Below are 17,887 nucleotides of genomic sequence, written 5' to 3'. Positions count from 1 at the left end.
AAAAAAATTGGTGGGAAATCTTTCAATGACGTTTAGATCAAATGGCAACACCTTAAAATCATCTTTAATAAGATGGAAGTATCAGTGACGATTTATTATTATGATGAAATGATTTGAATTAGTGACATTCTAAATTTTTCACTAATAAGTTTCATTTGTAACAATTTGATTCGTCATATTATGTAAGATATAAAAGATGACGTTTTATTCGTGCAAAAAATAAGTTTAACGTGATGAAGGCAATTATCTGTCACAATCTCTTATTTTTTATATGACAATTTTGAAAATTAAAAAAAAAACTTTTAGTGACATCATAGATCGCCATTAATTCAAAATCTTATTAGTGATATTTTTTAAATAATTTTTTGAATTTTTCAAACTTTTATATATATATATATATATATATATATATATATTGAAGACCTTTTTTGTTTAATACATATAATATACTTATGTAAGTTGAGTACTAATAAGATAATTATATAAGTCGAGCACCGAAATCAAGATTAAAAGGGGTTTAAATTTAATGTTCAATATATTAATTATGAAATTTCAATTAAATTGAAAAATATATAAAGTTTCAACGGTCAATTCGTAATTTAGAAATTCCAAGTAATTAATGTAAATTATAGACTGCTAGGGGGTGTACATTGTTAGATTTTAACTGAATTAATCGATCGAATTGAAATTGAATTTGGTTAGTTGGTCGAGTAATTAAATGTTAGGTCGGTTAATGATTACGATTTTTTTAAAATTTGATATATATATATATATATACACACACACTAAGCACAAACCTAATAAGAATCAAGATCCAATTATTTTTTAACAAAATATACACATTAAACTTTCAACATCCAATCAAACTATAATCCATATGGTAAAAAATTATTTAAATTCAAATTAATCTATCTAAAAAATTATAATAAATTTTCGTTAATCCAAAAATTGATCGAATTAATTGAACGTTGTTTAGCTTAGTTAATAATTTGTAAAAAATCAATTCGATTATTTGTTAAAGAAAAAGAAGTTTGATAAATTTAATTTTGACTAATTTGATCCGATCAATGACTAAATTAATTGATTGAACAACACTATAAATTATTCAAGGACCGAACCTTTAATTTTTATCTTTTGATATATATTTAAAAAAATAAGTTTTTAATATGGTTAGAATCCACTTACACCTAATGTAAAACTAAAAGTTTTACGTATCAAAAAATAAATTTTTAATTTCCAATGGAATTAAGAGAGTAATTTATATATATATGTATAAGTGGCGTTTAACCTGGTGAATTAAAAGAATTATTTTTAAATGAGTTTTCTAATATATTTATATGTATATGTAATTTAATGCTAATAAAAATAAACTTTAACGGTATTTGGAGGTAAAGCCTAAAGCTTGTAGCCGATTACCATATCTCAAATAAAAAATAATAATATTCTTTACTTGTAGCGTTAGTTTGCAAAAGGTAAAAACAATCCTTAGGTTTTAGAAGCTAGCACCTTTACCTGGGTTATCTGCTACCATCGCGCTACCACTGATTTGTATGATCGTACGTGGTCACTTGAGGCATCACCGTTGGGATCAAATGCTACCACAGTTTATCGTTGTCTCTCTATTTTTTCTTTGTGCCTTCGCTTTTGACTGGTAAGGATCTGTCTATCTCTTCAGACCCTTTTTTTGATTATCAACTAGTTGTTAGAGTTATGAAATCTTCAAGGTCCAATTCCTTTCATGGTTTTCGAATGCTAAAGGAAAATATATTATTATTTTAAATAGTAATAAGTAAGATATGGGGTTTCCTGTGGAAAATTTAAAATTTAATTTATTGGGGTCTTGAATTTATGTGATTTCTTAAGAAAGTATAATAATTACTTTCGTGCCTTTTAATAATAATATATGTATATAAGATGAGGTTTAAAGAAATGTGAATTCTTAGGAGATTCATTCTTTCGAAAACAGTAAGGAAAAGAAATGGAAACATGCGACAAGCTATAGTGGAAATAAAAAATAGGATAATATTAGTATTGTTAGTCATATTAGGTTATATGTTTGTAAGCTTTAGACATATGTACTGCTTGAGTTTCGCCATTTGTGTTTGGTTCTTTAAAAACTCTGCAACCCTGCTCTCAGTTTATCCTCTCTTTTTTTATTCTAATATACATTTATTTTGGAGTAATAGACTTTGGAGGATGCTATATATTATAAGAATATTGAAGTGAATAAGCTTTTGGAGAAACACGGAGTTAATCCTTTGGTGAGTTATTGCATTATTCATCTGACTTTTTCCCCATTAATGATACTTATCTTGAAACCATTTGCCGAGGGTCTTATGACCATTGTCCACTCTATTATTGGTTAGTACTTGAGCTGTTATGGTACTTCTTGTTGCAACCATTTGTGTATTATTGGCTGATGTTTCTATTATATTAATTCAGCTACACAAAATATTGTTGCTGGACCATCAACGAAGGACAAGAGAGTCGGTAGAGCTGCTTCCTTCAATACCATTCCTAGCAGCGTTGGAGCTGCTAGGATATATGTTATGTTAATTTTTAGATTTTCATATATTATATTTGACTAACATGAAGCAAGTGCATTGAAGTTCAAATTATAATGTAATTTGTTTAAACACTATTTGTTAATAGAGAGCCAATTTACAAAGGATGCCATCGAACTAACTGTCGACATTCATCCAAGACTATCATATTATTATTATCATTATTATTATTATTACAAAATAAATTGGGAGCCCATTTACAAAACCGGAGGCCCAGATTCAGATCCAGACCCGGCCCAAGACCCGATTCAGATACTTCTAGGGTTTTCTACTCATCTTCTCCAGGTGCTCCAACCAGATGCTGCCACGCCTCCACAAACTTGACGGAAGACTCCAGAAGTCGCAGGAGAACCGCACACCTCGCCCTATGGTGAGTCACCATTGTAGATCCGGTGACTCACCAAAATGAACGGTTGTTTGAAGCTTCCTGAGGTCTATAAAAAGCCTTGAAAACCTGCAAGAGAAAGGGAGAGGAAGATACGAACGAAGAGATAGAGGGGAAGAACGACAAGAACTGGAAGAGAGCAAGCAACACCAACGAGCAACAAATAAACCGAAAGGAGAAGAAGGAGAGGAGACTTACCGAGAAGCTCAAACGTCGTCGGAAACCTTCGTTAACCGAAGGTAAAATCTTAAATATAGGCCCATTAAAAAGCTTTTAGAAAAAAGGAGGGTGATTTCGGCTTTAGGGTGTTTCGATCTACATTTTGAGCTATTTTTCTTTTTTTTTCGTCGTGAATAGTGAACGGAATAGTAATCAGTGGCGATGAATAGTGACTGGCGGTAGCCGGAATAGTGACTGACCGTGGCCGGAATAGTGACCGACCGGTGGTCGGAGCTCCCTCCGGTGAGGGAATTTAGAGAGAAGGGAGAGATTCTCTCTCCTTAGAGAGAGAAGCAAAATAGAAAAATGAGAAGAATTAAAGATGTTAGGCCTATTTTGGCTTATTTATACCCAAATCAAAACTACGTCGTTTTAGGGAGGTAGTGTTTGTGTAATTTCATTATGAGAAAACCCTTTTCGTGGTTCCTTAAATTTGTAATAGTTTCAAATTGGTCACTAAAATCATGTTTTTGTGCCTTTTAATTTGGACTTCGCATTTTGTTTTATTTATATTTTAGTTTCTGCTAGTATTTATATATATTTAGGGTAAATATTAGATTTAATCCATTAGATTTTAATATAATTTATAATTTAATTCAAATATTATTTAGGGATAAATTACACTGTTAATACCTATATTTTATTATATTTCGAATTAGGGCTATTAATTTATATATTTTTGTAAATTAATCTTATTTTTAATTTCTTTTATTTTGGTCACTATTTTATTTTATATTTTATTATTACTCCTTTATTTTTCAATATTTTTAATTTAGTATTTTAATTTTTATCCCCTATATTTTTAATAATTTTTATTTTAATTCCTTATAATTAATTATGATTAAATTACTATTAATACTTATATTAAATGTTTTGTTTATTAATTACAGATGTTAGGTGATAAAAATTATATTATATAAAATATATTGATAATAAAATCAACATGGGAATAGTATGTTATTAAAGCTATTCAACTACTCTTCACTTTTTAAATTATTAGTCACGCATAGTAATGTATTCAAAGATGATTTTGTTTAAAATATATATATATTTACTTTATTAGAATATATTTTATTATTAGTCACACACATGTAGTAATGTATTCAGCATGGGAATATATTGGTAATTATTAGTCATGTTAAAAAAAATATTTATATATTTACTTTATTTAAATTAATTTTTAGGAAAAATTATCATATTCTTATTAATATTTATTTTTTATATCAAATAAAAGGGCTGTCTTAAAGTAACTAGATGTCATTTTATGATATTTTTAAATAAATAAATACCATATTTATAAAACACTACAAAATATAAATATTTACTTCAGTTTTATAAAAATCATTTTCTTTAGAATTATCTGATTGGATCTGAAATAATAAGATCATAAATTAAATTTATATTCGAATTCTTAGATTTTCACTACTAGAGACAATTTTATAATCAATGGGTACCCATTTTGGGCGTTGTGGGGGTGCTAATCATTCCCCAAACGTAACCGACCACGAATCCCTAAAAAGAATGAATTTTTGGTTATACACAGACCAGTTTATCTTTTAACTGATGTTTTCTTAAAAACTCTCTTAAAAGGAGATTTTGAGGTATTCGATTTACCTAACTTAAAAAGGTCGATGGCGACTCTAAAACATTTCCTTAAAAAACCATTTATTTCATTCACATATTTTTTTCGCCAAGGAAATTCGTGCCCGGGCGAAAACCGGTTCCGACAGCTTGGCGACTCTGCTGGGGACCCTGGTCAAGCCTTAAATTGATTATATATTGTCTCTATAAGATAGAATTTGAGAATTCATATTTATTTAATTTACGATTCTTTTGATTTCTTTCAATTAATTTTTTTATTATTTTATTATTTATATCCTTATATACGAACATTTATTTTTCATTAATTTTCAGATATTAGGATTCATTTTTTAATGGTTGTTTGACAAGGTTTGAGAGTTTATCCTCACACAACACGTGCATTGCATAAACATAAGCTCTATAATCGAGCTCTTTTCCCTTTTAAGTGGGAGTGAAAGAGATGTCTTCGTGAGAATTTATTCTCCGTGTCAGATCAGCAAGTACCTTTCGGGGTTCATATGCTCTATGGTTCATATGCTTAAGTCTGTAATGGATTAGGATTGAGGGTTTGGTAGTCCAAGGGGTCACCGACAATGACAATTCGAGTACCTTTACTCTTAGAGCCGAAACCTTGCATATAATAAACCATAGAAATTCACCCAATCTAAGACAATATTGAAGATCTGTACGTAAGTGTACAAAAAGGAGAAATAAGCTCTAACTTTTCTTTTCATTTTTTTGAATAAATGCATGCGAACTAGAAATCATACGGTTATGTTAATTTTTCCAAACAAAACATGGAACTAGAAAGCATGATGTTAGACTTTATATATAAATATCGTGATAAATAGAATCTTTTATTTCCATTAATTGGTACTAATCATTTTATTATTATTTTTTCTTATATATTTTGTAGATACATTTTATTGTGCTCTAACTTTTTTGTATTAATTTCTTTTGTTTGCATTGCATGATCATGACATGATTAGAAGGTATTGATTCAAGAGTGAACATCAAATTAAAAAATTTTTATATATGGAAAAAAAGTTTTATGATCAAACAAAATATGACGCTGCTAAGGAATTACATCTCGAAGAAGCTCTAAAAAAATGGTAATTTGGCTGTTAAGAAGTTAGGAGTGAAATCTAACCCCTATATATAAAGTTTTGTTTAATGTACCGAAACTTTTGTGTTCAATGAAATTTGTTTTAAGATGATCACTCTTGATTAACACCTTTTTTCATACATACATTTAAATTTGTGTTATATTTGCATTATCATATTTATTTATTTAGCATTTTTTGCATTCATTTTCAAAACTTAAAATTAACAAAAAAGGTTTTTTTTTTCTTTTTCGGAGAATACTGGACACCTACAAGCATCCATATCATACTCGGAAAAAATAATGGATGATAAGATAGATCAACTCGAAAGGACTCAGCTTGAAATGCATGAAAGCTTCAAGAAAGTTTAGGAAGAAATGCATGAACAAATGATGAAAGCCCAAAATGATATGATGAAGAAATTTGTATTATGTTACAAGGAAGAAGTATGGATCGAGAAAATACTCCAACTGTTGCTACTACTGAAGAACCTTATGGGTTTTACACCAAGAACATATCATCTAAAAGCTCAAGCTATTGAGGAACCTTTGTATCCTCCAGGCTTTACACCACCTCATGTTAAGGCCCAACAAGGAATGGCTACTCAGTCAGGAAGAGTAAACATAAACTTACCTAGTGCCTCTATAAACCAAGAACAAACTGAAGATGTTCCTGATCTTGATGAAGAGCGTAAAAAACAACAAACCAAACAAGATGATGAAAAATGGAAACAATTAGCAGAGGAAATTAGGACTATGAAGGAGGACCCTAGCATATATGGATTTGAGGCTAAAGAATTAAGTTTGGTGCCTGATTTGGTGTTACCGCCTAAGTTCAAGATTCCTGATTTTGAAAAATTCGATGGTATGAAATGCCCCTCTGCTCATATCACAATGTTTTGCAGAAAAATGACAGGTTATATAGGGGATGACAAACTGTTGATTCATTATTTCCAAGAAAGCTTAACAAGTTCGGCTATTTGATGGTACAACCAGTTAAGTAAAGCTCATATTAAATCTTGGAAAGATTTGGCAAAATATTTTCTTGAACAGTATAAGCATGTAAAAGATATAAGGCCCAATCAATTGGTGCTGCAGAATATGGAAAAGAAATCCAATGAGAACTTCAGACAGTATGCCCAGAGATGGAGGGACATAGTTGTACAAGTGCATCCACCCATTGAAGAAGATGAGACAATTGTGCTCTTTGTGAATACTTTAAGGGCTCCTTTCTTTACTCACCTCATAGAGAATTCCTTCAAGAGCTTTGCTGACATTGTCACAGCTGTGAGATGATTGAAATGACAGTTAAGAGTGGGAAACTTGATAGTAGTGAATCTAGCAAGAAACCACTAATGAAAAAGAATGTGAGCGAGGTAAATAACGTGAGGAAATACGAATCCAATAACATCACGGTGTCTTGACCTCAGGATACAAGATCATCTATACAAAACCATGTCAGGCAAGGGATAAGAGAGCCACAGTTTGATCTAATTCCTATGACCTACAAGGAATTATTTCATATCTTGTATGATAAACATGTAGTGTCACCTTATCATATATCACCTGTGCAACCTCCATACCCTAAATGGTACGATACTAGCTTGCAATGTGAATATCATGCAGGAGCTCATGGACACTCTATTAAAAACTGTACGTCATTTAAGAAACTTGTTCAAAGTCTTAGAAATAGGAATGTCATCAATTTTGGTGACAATGAGAAACCTAATGTGGCCCAAAATCCATTGCCAAACCACACAGGTATGGGAATCAATGTCGTCAGTGAAGAAAAAAGAAATAAAATTATAATGGAAGTCAGTGAGGTGGAATCACCTATGTGTTGGGTGTGGAGTCAATTGATCAATGTTGGTCTGTTGAAGCCTAGTTTTCCAGTTGAAAAATTCAATAGTGAAAATACATGTCATTACCACTAATGTGAAGGACACGTTATACAACATTGTCCAGATTTCCGAGATTTGGTACAAAAGGTGATGGATGAAAAAGAAATGGAGTTCTTCAAGGAAGTATCAGAAGAAGAGGAAATGGATATTTGCACCTCTGAGAGATCACCTAGAGGGATCTACAATTTTGATTATCTTCTAATTGTTACACTAATGATTCACGTATCAGAGAAAATAACTCCAAAAGTGGTTATAATACCTCCATCTCCATTCCTGTATAAAGATGACAAACAAGTGCCATGGAAATATGGTTGTAAGATGGATGATATAGTAGAAAAGGATAAAGTAGACGAGGTTGGACATTTTACTCGAAGCGGAAGATGTTATTCCAAAGAACCTGAGAAGCAAGCTACCGTCGATTAAGGGAAAAAGGTTGACCTGCAGTCGAGAGAAGATGAACATGTCATCAATGAGCCAGTAACTGAGAATGAAGCTGTAGAATTTCTGAAATTTCTCAAACATAGTGAATACAATATTGTTGAACAATTGCATAAGTTGTCTGCTCGTATATCAGTCTTGGCACTTTTATTAAGCTCTAAGGCACATCAGAATGCCTTACTGAAAGTGTTAAATCAGACTTTTGTACCAAAAGAATTGTCAGTAAATAAGCTGGATAGGTTGGTCGCAAACATACAGGCTATCAATTTCATTTTTTTTTCTGAAGATGAAATCCCCTCTGGGATGAATTGTATTCCTAAAGCCCTGCATATCACGATTAAGTGCAAAGGACATATTCTATCTCGAGTGTTAGTTGATAATGGCTCCGCTTTAAATGTAATGCCATTAGTGACTTTGAAGAAACTACCAGTTGATAGCACACTCATGAGAAATAGTCAGAGCATTGTTCGAGCTTTTGATGGAACCAAAAGGGAAGTATTAGGAAAGATTGACATTCCTTTAACTATTGGCCCAACTACATATGAAGTGGAATTCCTTGTGATGGATATTATACCCACTTACAATTGCTTATTGGGGAGGCCTTGGATTCACTAGGCTGGGGCAGTTCCATCTACACTTCACCAAAAATTAAAATTTGTGATAGATGGGAGGCTGATATGTATTAATGCTGAAGAAGATATCATTACTTATGTCTCTACCACTGCTACATATATCGAATCAGATGAAAAAGCTATTGAATTTTCTTTTAGATCATTGGAGTTTGTTAATGCCACATTCGTTGTCGAAGGTAAAAAGATGCCCAAGTCTAGAATTTCGAATTGTACTAAGATGGAGCTTAAATTAACCCTGGGGAAAGGAGAAAAAGTTGGAAAAGGGTTAGGAAGTCACTTGTAGGGACCAGTTTATGCAATTTTCCCATCACTACGAAAGATCGATTCGGTTTGGGATATCAGCCGACTGTAAGGGGCAAACAGAGAAGCATTAAGAAGAACCAGGAAATGAGGAAAGTAAAATTATCTGGAGAAGATCTTAGCTGGGAACCAATGAATTTTCCACTATTGAGTAATAATTTTGTGTCTTGAGGACATATGTTCCGAGAAGATCAGTAAAACGAAGGGCTAATAGTTGAGGATGCTTTAAAAGAGTTGAGTATCAATGTCATATCAAATGATGAATCTTAAGAAAAGCCAGACTTTGAATTGAATAATTGGACTATGGAGGAATTACCTATAGTTTTTAAGTCTTTTTCAGAGTAATACACTAGAACTTCCTCTATTGCTTATACCCTGGGGCAATAGTTGATTTTGTGTAAAGGGTTAAACTATGTGTTTTTCTTTTTCAATAAAAGATGCATTCCAGTAATTTCACATGGCAAATATTTTCTATGCATTTTTATTATTATATGTATATATACTTTTGTTCATTTTCCTTTCAGGAACTCATATATCAATAACATGGATGTTGATGACACTGACAAGAAATTTGATTTTGAGCAGCCCATTTGTCAAGGGGAAGTTGAGTGTTGTGATAATGATGAGTGATGTAACTTACATTCCGAGCTGTTAAAAATGGTGGAAAAAGAGGATAAGCAAATTCTGCCTCATGAGGAACATACTGAGACCTTGAATTTGGGATCAGATGAGGATAATAAAAATGTGAAAATTTGCACTACTTTATCTGAAAAGCACGCCATAATTTGATTAATTTGCTTCGAGAATACAATGATGTATTTTCTTGGTCATATGAAGACATGCCAGGTTTGGATACAGAAATGGTAGTACACAAATTACCAATAAAGCCAGAATATAAGGCTGTTCAATAAAAGTTGAGAAGAATGAAACCCGAAATGCTGCTGAAAATAAAGGAAGAAGTAAAAAAGCAATTCGATGATGGGTTTCTTAAAGTGGTCAAGTACCCTGCGTGGGTGGCAAATATTGTCCCTGTACCAAAGAAAGATGGTAAAGTCCGTATGTGTATTGACTACCGAGATCTCAATAGAGATAGTCTGAAGGATAATTTTCTTTTGCCACACATAGACATATTGGTGGATAACACTGCTAAAAATTCTTTGTTCTCATTTATGGATGGTTTCTCCGGTTACAATCAAATTAAAATGTACCTTGACGATATGGAAAAAACAACATTTTTCACCATATGGGGAACATTTTGCTATAGAGTAATGCCATTTGGGCTGAAGAATGCAGAAGCAACATATCAAAGGGCTATGGTAACATTATTTCACGATATGATGTATATAGAAATAGAAGTTTATGTCGATGATATGATTGTCAAAGCCAAGTCAGAGGATGAACATATCAAGAATTTGAGAAAGCTTTTCCAAAGATTAAGGAAATACCAGTTGAAGCTTAACCCAAATAAGTGTACATTTGGGGTGACATCTGGAAAGCTCTTGGGGTTTGTCATGAGCAAGAAAGGAATTGAAATAGATCCAGATAAAGTCAAAGCTATTCAAGATTTACCTTCCCCACAAAAACAAAAAGAGGTTCAAGGATTCTTGGGAAGATTGAATTATATAGCTTGATTCATCTCACAGTTAACTGAGAAATGTGATCCTATTTTTCGTCTCCTTCGCAAGAATAATTCTAGGGCATGGAGTGAAGATTGTCAGAAAACTTTTGAAGCAGTTAAGAGATATTTGTCAAATACCCCAATCTTAGTACCACCTATTCCAGGCAAAACCTTAATTCTTTATTTATCAGTTTGGGAAAATTCAATGGACTGTGTATTAGGACAACATGATCAAACTGAGAAAAAAGAGAGAGCAATTTACTATCTCAGCAAGAAGCTCACTGATAATGAAACCAAATACTCACCAATTGAAAAATTATGTTGTGCTTTGGTATAGGCCACTCGAAGGTTTAGGCAGTATATGTTATATCACACCACATGGCTCATATCCAGATTTGATCCTTTGAAGTATATGATGAATATACCTACATTATCTGGAAGGTTAGCTTGTTGGCAGATCTTGTTGTCAGAATTTGATATCCAGTATGTAAATCAAAAAGCAGTAAAAGGAAGTGCCATAGATGAATTTATTGCAAGTAGAGCTTCTCAAGAATATGAGTAAATTAGTTTTGATTTCCCAGATGAAGATTTAATGGCAATCTCAGTAGAAGAATCAACTACATCCACTAATGAATATTGGAATTTGAATTTTGATGGTGCTTCGAATACTTTAAGGCATGGAATTGGGGCAATCTTGGTTTCACCAAATGGAGAACATTATCCTTTTACTAGCTGACTCAATTTTGATTGCACAAATAATATGGCTGAATATGAGGCATGTGTTCTGGGTCTTAAAGCTGCCATTGAATGGAAGATAAAAATGCAATACATCAAATATAAGAAGTATCCTGAACAGGCAACCGAGAATGATAAAAGAACTATCAGAAGAATAACATCAGGGTATATACTCAATGGTGAAATACTATACAAAAAAAGCTCGGATAAAGTCTTATTGCGATGTGTGGACACCAAAGAGGCCAAAACAATTCTCGAAGAGGTGCATGAAGGAGTATGTGATACCCATGCCAATGGGCATACAATGGCTAGACAAATTATGAGATTTGGGTACTATTGGTATCAATTATGCCCGAAAATGTCATAAATGTCAAATTTATAGAGACAAAATGTATACCCCTCCTCATCCATTACACGTGATGACAGCTCCATGGCCATTCTCTATGTGGGGCATAGATGTTATTGGACAAATTTTCCCAAAAGTTTCAAATGGCCATCTCTTCATTTTGGTAGCAATAGACTATTTTACCAAATGGGTATAAGCGGCTTCTTATGCAAATATCACTCAGACTACAGTCTATAAATTCTTGAAAGAGGAAATCATTTGTCGATATGGTCTACCAGAAAGGATTATTTATGACAATGCTTTGAATTTAAACAACAAGATGATGAAATCAGTTTGTGAGCAATTCAAAATAAAACATCATAATTCCACTACTTATCGCCCAAAGATTAATGGAGTAGTTGAGGCAGCTAATAAGAATATCAAGAGGCTTATAGAGAAGATGTCTGAAACTTATAAGGATTGGCATGAGAAACTACCATTTGCTATGTTGGCTTATAGAACTTCAGTACGAACATCGATCGGGGCAACTCCGTTTTTGTTAGCTTATGGAATGGAAGCTATCCTACCTATTGAGGTAGAAATTCCTTCACTTCGATTTTTATCAGAGGTAAAACTAAATGAAGCAGAATGGGTACAAGCCAGATATGACCAGTTAAATTTGATTGAAGAAAAGAGACTGAAAGCTATTTGTCATGGTCAGATGTACCAAAAGCGGATGATACGAGCACATGATAAGAAAGTTCACCTCTGAGAATTTTACGAAGGAGATCTCGTACTTAGAAAGATCTTACATATTCAAAAGGATTCCCGAGAAAAATGGATGCCAAATTGGGAAAGACCTTATATTGTAAAGAAAGCCTTTTCTGGAGGAGCTCTAGTTCTCACTGAGATGGTCGGGCCAGAATTACCCCACCCAGTGAACTCTGATGTGGTTAAAAAGTATTTCGCTTAATTGAAAAAAGGAGGGTTCAAGATGAAAATCCGAAAAAGATATCTTGAAACCAAAAGAGGTCTCAAGTTGAAACCCGTAAAGGGCGGCTTGAGTGTTATAATTCAAGATTCATGTTTGAAATCTTGGATTCATTGTTAAGGATGCATAACATCCGGAGATTTGACAGTCAAGAAGATATTTTACATCCTTAGGTATTATCACGATTCTCGAAATCCTTTTGATAGAAGCTATACTTGAATCACTTTGCGGCATGCCAGTTAGAAGTATTTTTGCTATTGATATGTGAAGATGCCAACTACTTTTTTCTTGTACATTTTTCAATAAAACTTTTCCATTTAATTATTTAAAAACTCTTTACATTTGTATAAATAAAAATAGATTTTTCTTGTTAACTCTCATTTTTGCAAGCAATTTTCTTTGAAAATTTAAAATATGTAGTTTAACTTGAATTAGATAAAATCACGGTGTATTATTGTACAAAAAGTTTTTTTAAAATGCAGGTTTTCTAAAATTGATAATGATTTCAACTTTCAAGATTGTATAATGAAATTGATACATGGAAAATAAAATTTGAAGTACCTAGAAAGTTTCAATCGTATAAAGATGATCCAAAATATTTTTCACATATGGAATAGTTGATCATTGGTACTAGCGAGGTTCAAGAAGAAAGAAAAGACTATATCTGAGTAAAGATGAGATCAAGATATTCAGTTGAAGTAAATCGACCTTATTTGCTGTACCCAAAATGAAATGAGTCAGAAGATGGCCAATGAGAAAGAGTCCTTATTCGAAAAAGAAAATGCACTAAAATTGAATCATTGTATACATTTTAGGCATAAATAGGATCATGATTTTCATAAATGCATCATTTGTTGATATTTTAGGAAACATCATCCTTAGATAACCAGACGTCTTTATCACGAAGGAACCATGCTATCTCAAATATCTTTAAAGATGGCCAGACGTCCTCATCACGAATGAACAAAACTCCTCATCACGAAGAAACAACATCATCCTTAGATAACCAGATATCCTCATCACAAAGGAACTGTGTTATCTCAAATATCTTTAAAGATGGCTAGACGTCCTCATCACGAAGGAACAATGTCATCCATTGATTAGAATTCTTCATCATAAAGGAGCAGCATCATCCTTAGATAGCCAGACATCCTCATCACGAATGAACCATGCTATCTCAAATATCTTTAAAGATGGCTAGACGTCCTCATCACGAAGGAACAATGTCATCCATTGACCATAACTCTTCATCACGTAGGAGTCGTGTCATCCTTAGATAACTAGACATCCTCATCACGAAGGAACCGTGTTATCTTAAATATCTTTAAAGATTGCTAGACATCCTCATCATGAAGGAACAATGTCATCCACTGACCAGAACTCCTCATCACGTAGGAGCCGAGTCATCCTCAGATAATCAAACGTCTTCATCACGAAGGAACCGTGTTATTTCAAATATCTTCAAAGATGGCCAGACATCCTCATCACGAAGGAACAATTTCATACACCAGTTGGATCTCCTATGAAGAATGGAACGAATTTCCCATCAAAACATGAAGTCAACTGGACGAAAATTCATTGTCTTTTTATCTTTGCTCTATTCTTGTTAACATAAAAATAAGCAAAGAGGGGCAACTGTCGACAATCATTTTCTTCCGAGACTATCATATTATTATTATCATTATTATTATTACAAAATAAATTGGGAGCCCATTTACAAAACCGGAGGCCCAGATTCAGATCCAGACCTGACTCAAGACCAGATTCAGATACTTCTAGGGTTTTCTACTCATCTTCTCCAGGTGCTCCAACCAGATGCTGCCACGCCTCCACCAACTTGACGGAAGACTCCATAAGCCGCGGGAGAGCTGAACACCTCGCCCAATGGTGAGTCACCATTGTAGATCCGGTGACTCACCAAAATGAACGGTTATTTGAAGCTTCCCGGGGCCTATAAAAAGCCTTGAAAACCTACAAGAGAAAGGGGGAGGAAGATACGAACGAAGAGATAGAGGGGAAGAACGACAAGAACTGGAAGAGAGCAAGCAACACCAACGAGCAAAAAATAAACCGAAATGAGAAGAAAGGAGAGAAGACTTACTGAGGAGCTCAAACGTCGTCGGAAATCGTCGTTAACCGAAGATAAAATCTCAGATATAGGCTGATTGAAAAGCTTTTAGGAAAAAAGGAGAGTGGTTTCGATATACATTTTGAGCTATTTTGATTTTTTTCCGGCCGTGAATAGTGACCGGAATAGTAACCAGCGTTGGTGAATAGTGACCGGTTGTGGCCGAAATAGTGACCGGCCGGTGGTCAGAGCTCCCTCCGGTGAGATAATTTAGAGGGAGGGAGTGTTTGTGTAATTTCATTATGAGAAAATCTTTTCTGTGGTCCCTTAAATTTGTAATAGTTTCAAATTGGTCACTAAAATCATGTTTTTGTGCCTTTTAATTTGGACTTTGCATTTTGTTTTATTTATATTTTAGTTTATGCTAGTATTTATATATATTTACGGTAAATATTAGATTTAATCCCTTAGATTTTAATATAATTTATAATTTAATTCAAATATTATTTAGGGATAAATTACACTGTTAATACCTATATTTTATTATATTTCGAATTAGGGCTATTAATTTATATATTTTTGTAAATTAATCTTTTTTTTAATTTCTTTTATTTTGGTCACTATTTTATTTTATTTTATATTTTATTATTGTTCCTTTATTTTTCAATATTTTTAATTTAGTATTTTAATTTTTATCCCCTATATTTTTAATAATTTTTATTTTAATTCCTTATAATTAATTATGATTAAATTACTATTAATACTTATATTAAATGTTTTGTTTATTGATTACATATGTTAGGTGATAAAAATTATATTATATAAATATATTGATAATAAAATCAACATGGGAATAGTATGTTATTAAAGTTATTCAACTAATCTTGACTTTTAAAATTATTAGTCACGCATAGTAATGTATTCAAAGATGATTTTGTTTAAAATATATATATTTACTTTATTAGAATATATTTTATTATTAGTCACACACATGTAGTAATGTATTCAACATGGGAATATATTGGTAATTATTAGTCATGTTTATATATATATATATATATACTTTATTTAAATTAATTTTTAGGAAAAATTATCATATTCTTATTAATATTTATTTTTTTATATAAAATAAAAGGGTTGTCTTAAAGTAACTAGATGTCATTTTCTGATATTTTTAAATAAATAAATACCATATTTATAAAAACACTACAAAATATAAATATTTAATTCAGTTTTATAAAAATCATTTTCTTTAGAATTATCTGATTGGATCTGAAATAATAAGATCATAAATTAAATTTATATTCGAATTCTTAGATTTTCACTACTAGAGACAATTTTATAATCAATGGGTATCAATTTTGGGCGTTGTGGGGTGCTAATCCTTCCCCAAACGTAACCGACCATGAATTCCTTTTTATTACTAAAAAGAATGAATTTTTGGTTATACGCAGACCGATTTATCTTTTAACTGATGTTTTCTTATAAACTCTCTTAAAAGGTGATTTTGAGGTATTCGATCTACCTAACTAAAAAGGTCGATGGCGACTCTAAAACATTTCCTTAAAAAATTATTTATTTCATTCACATATTTTTTTCGCCAAAGAAATTCGTGCCCGGGCGAAAACTGGTTACGACACAAACATTAGTGGATTCCATGTTATTGACTATTTGAAGCAATTTATTTCCCTTAAGTATCCTCATCACATTTGATTATAAATCAGTGGATTGTCAGAATCATAACTTGCTTAGATAGGCATTTTCTAATGTTTTTTTAAACTCTTATAATAGGGTGGGAAAAGGTCAATGACTTGAAGATGGAACATTGTTATATTGCACCTGATTATTCTTTAGAAGCTCGATTATTTCAGATATTGACTTGCGCTTTCTTCTTCTATTGTTTTCTTTGCAACTACTAAAAGGTCAAATTCTGTAACAAAAAGGTGACAAGGAAGCAGAAGATAAAACTAGGCATTGGTTGCTCCCATGGGTCCCACCACCAATCGAAGAACCTCCTTGAGAAGAAGAGATAAAAAGAAAAGCTGCTAAGGGAAAGGCAAGGAATAAGATAAAAAAAAATCATGGGTTATTTGTAAGAAATATCATTATTGTAATTTCTATGAAGTTTTGTATTTTATTGTAATTTATAAAATATTTTGTACTTTATTGTAAATTCCAAAAAGTTTTATCCTTTATTGTAAATTACAATTAGTTTGTTATTTATTGTAAATTTCAAAAAGTTGTCTTTTAGTGTAAATTTCAAAAAGTTCTACCTTTTATTGTAATTTTATATTTTTTATAATCCAATAAAAAAATTATGCCGATATATTTTTCGTCATTAATACAAAAAAAATTATATTATTAATGATGATATAAATAATTAGTGATATATTTTTATAGTATTTGATGACGTAATTAATTGTTATTAAATACAAATTATAAAATGACGTTATTCATTAACGTCACGATATGTTTAGCAATACGTGACACCTAGTGTAATGTTCGGCGTGACGTTAATTTTTATGTCACAAAATACAAATAGTAATGTCAATGTAAGTTTCAATGACAATATTTTAGAATACACGAATAAACAAATTTGTTGTAGTGGAGGGTGGGCTGTTTGATATAATGAGTGCTTAGTCATGTCACGGTTGCGGAGCAGAATATCCCAACGAGAAACATCAGAAGTGTACCGATATTGAATTTTCCTACAAAACAAAAATCAAACAGGTACAGTAATAGTAGTGTAATAAATTAAGCTCATTATTTAGCTAAATTTTTTATTCGGTAGTGGGCAATGGCAGCGACGAAATGGCAGTCTCGGTTTGTGAACGATAGACGGTTGAGCGACGATCGACAGTGATGATTCGGTTGGGGTTGGTCTGAAAACAGCGATGGACAAGAGGGACAAACGGCTACTGGTTTGGTTCAAGACGCTAAGTGTCGAGGAAAAATATGATGAGGTTTTGTAATTAAAATAGGCACGTGGGGGAAAAGAATTAAAATTCAGCAAAGGTTTGGTTCAGGT

The 17,887-nt window shown here is 32.2% G+C and overlaps 1 protein-coding gene across 1 annotated transcript; it reads left to right on the top strand.

Annotated features, from left to right (window-relative positions):
• Nucleotides 1-6,952: 6,952 nt before the first annotated feature.
• LOC120215618 lies at nucleotides 6,953-8,805 on the top strand. The gene is made up of 4 exons (XM_039213255.1): nucleotides 6,953-7,138; nucleotides 7,282-7,612; nucleotides 7,817-8,106; nucleotides 8,197-8,805. The coding sequence occupies exons 1-4, from the start codon at nucleotides 6,953-6,955 to the stop codon at nucleotides 8,803-8,805; spliced, it is 1,416 nt and encodes a 471-aa protein (XP_039069186.1).
• The last annotated feature ends 9,082 nt before the right edge of the window (nucleotides 8,806-17,887 follow it).

This window comes from Hibiscus syriacus, unplaced genomic scaffold (assembly GCF_006381635.1).
Source record: "Hibiscus syriacus cultivar Baekdansim isolate YM2019G1 unplaced genomic scaffold, ASM638163v2 tig00110126_pilon, whole genome shotgun sequence".
In the NCBI taxonomy this organism is placed as follows: domain Eukaryota; kingdom Viridiplantae; phylum Streptophyta; class Magnoliopsida; order Malvales; family Malvaceae; genus Hibiscus; species Hibiscus syriacus.
Note: the sequence above shows the minus strand (reverse complement) of the source record. Positions and strands in the feature narration are given on the sequence as shown.

Bases quoted from the DNA above. Each gene is read 5' to 3' on its own strand.
- LOC120215618 (XM_039213255.1), top strand. From the start codon at position 6,953: ATGGAAAAGAAATCCAATGAGAACTTCAGACAGTATGCCCAGAGATGG. The intron at 7,139-7,281 runs GTGAGATGATTG...TCTTGACCTCAG, and splicing joins TTGCTGACATTGTCACAGCT to GATACAAGATCATCTATACA. The intron at 7,613-7,816 runs GTATGGGAATCA...AACATTGTCCAG, and splicing joins TCCATTGCCAAACCACACAG to ATTTCCGAGATTTGGTACAA.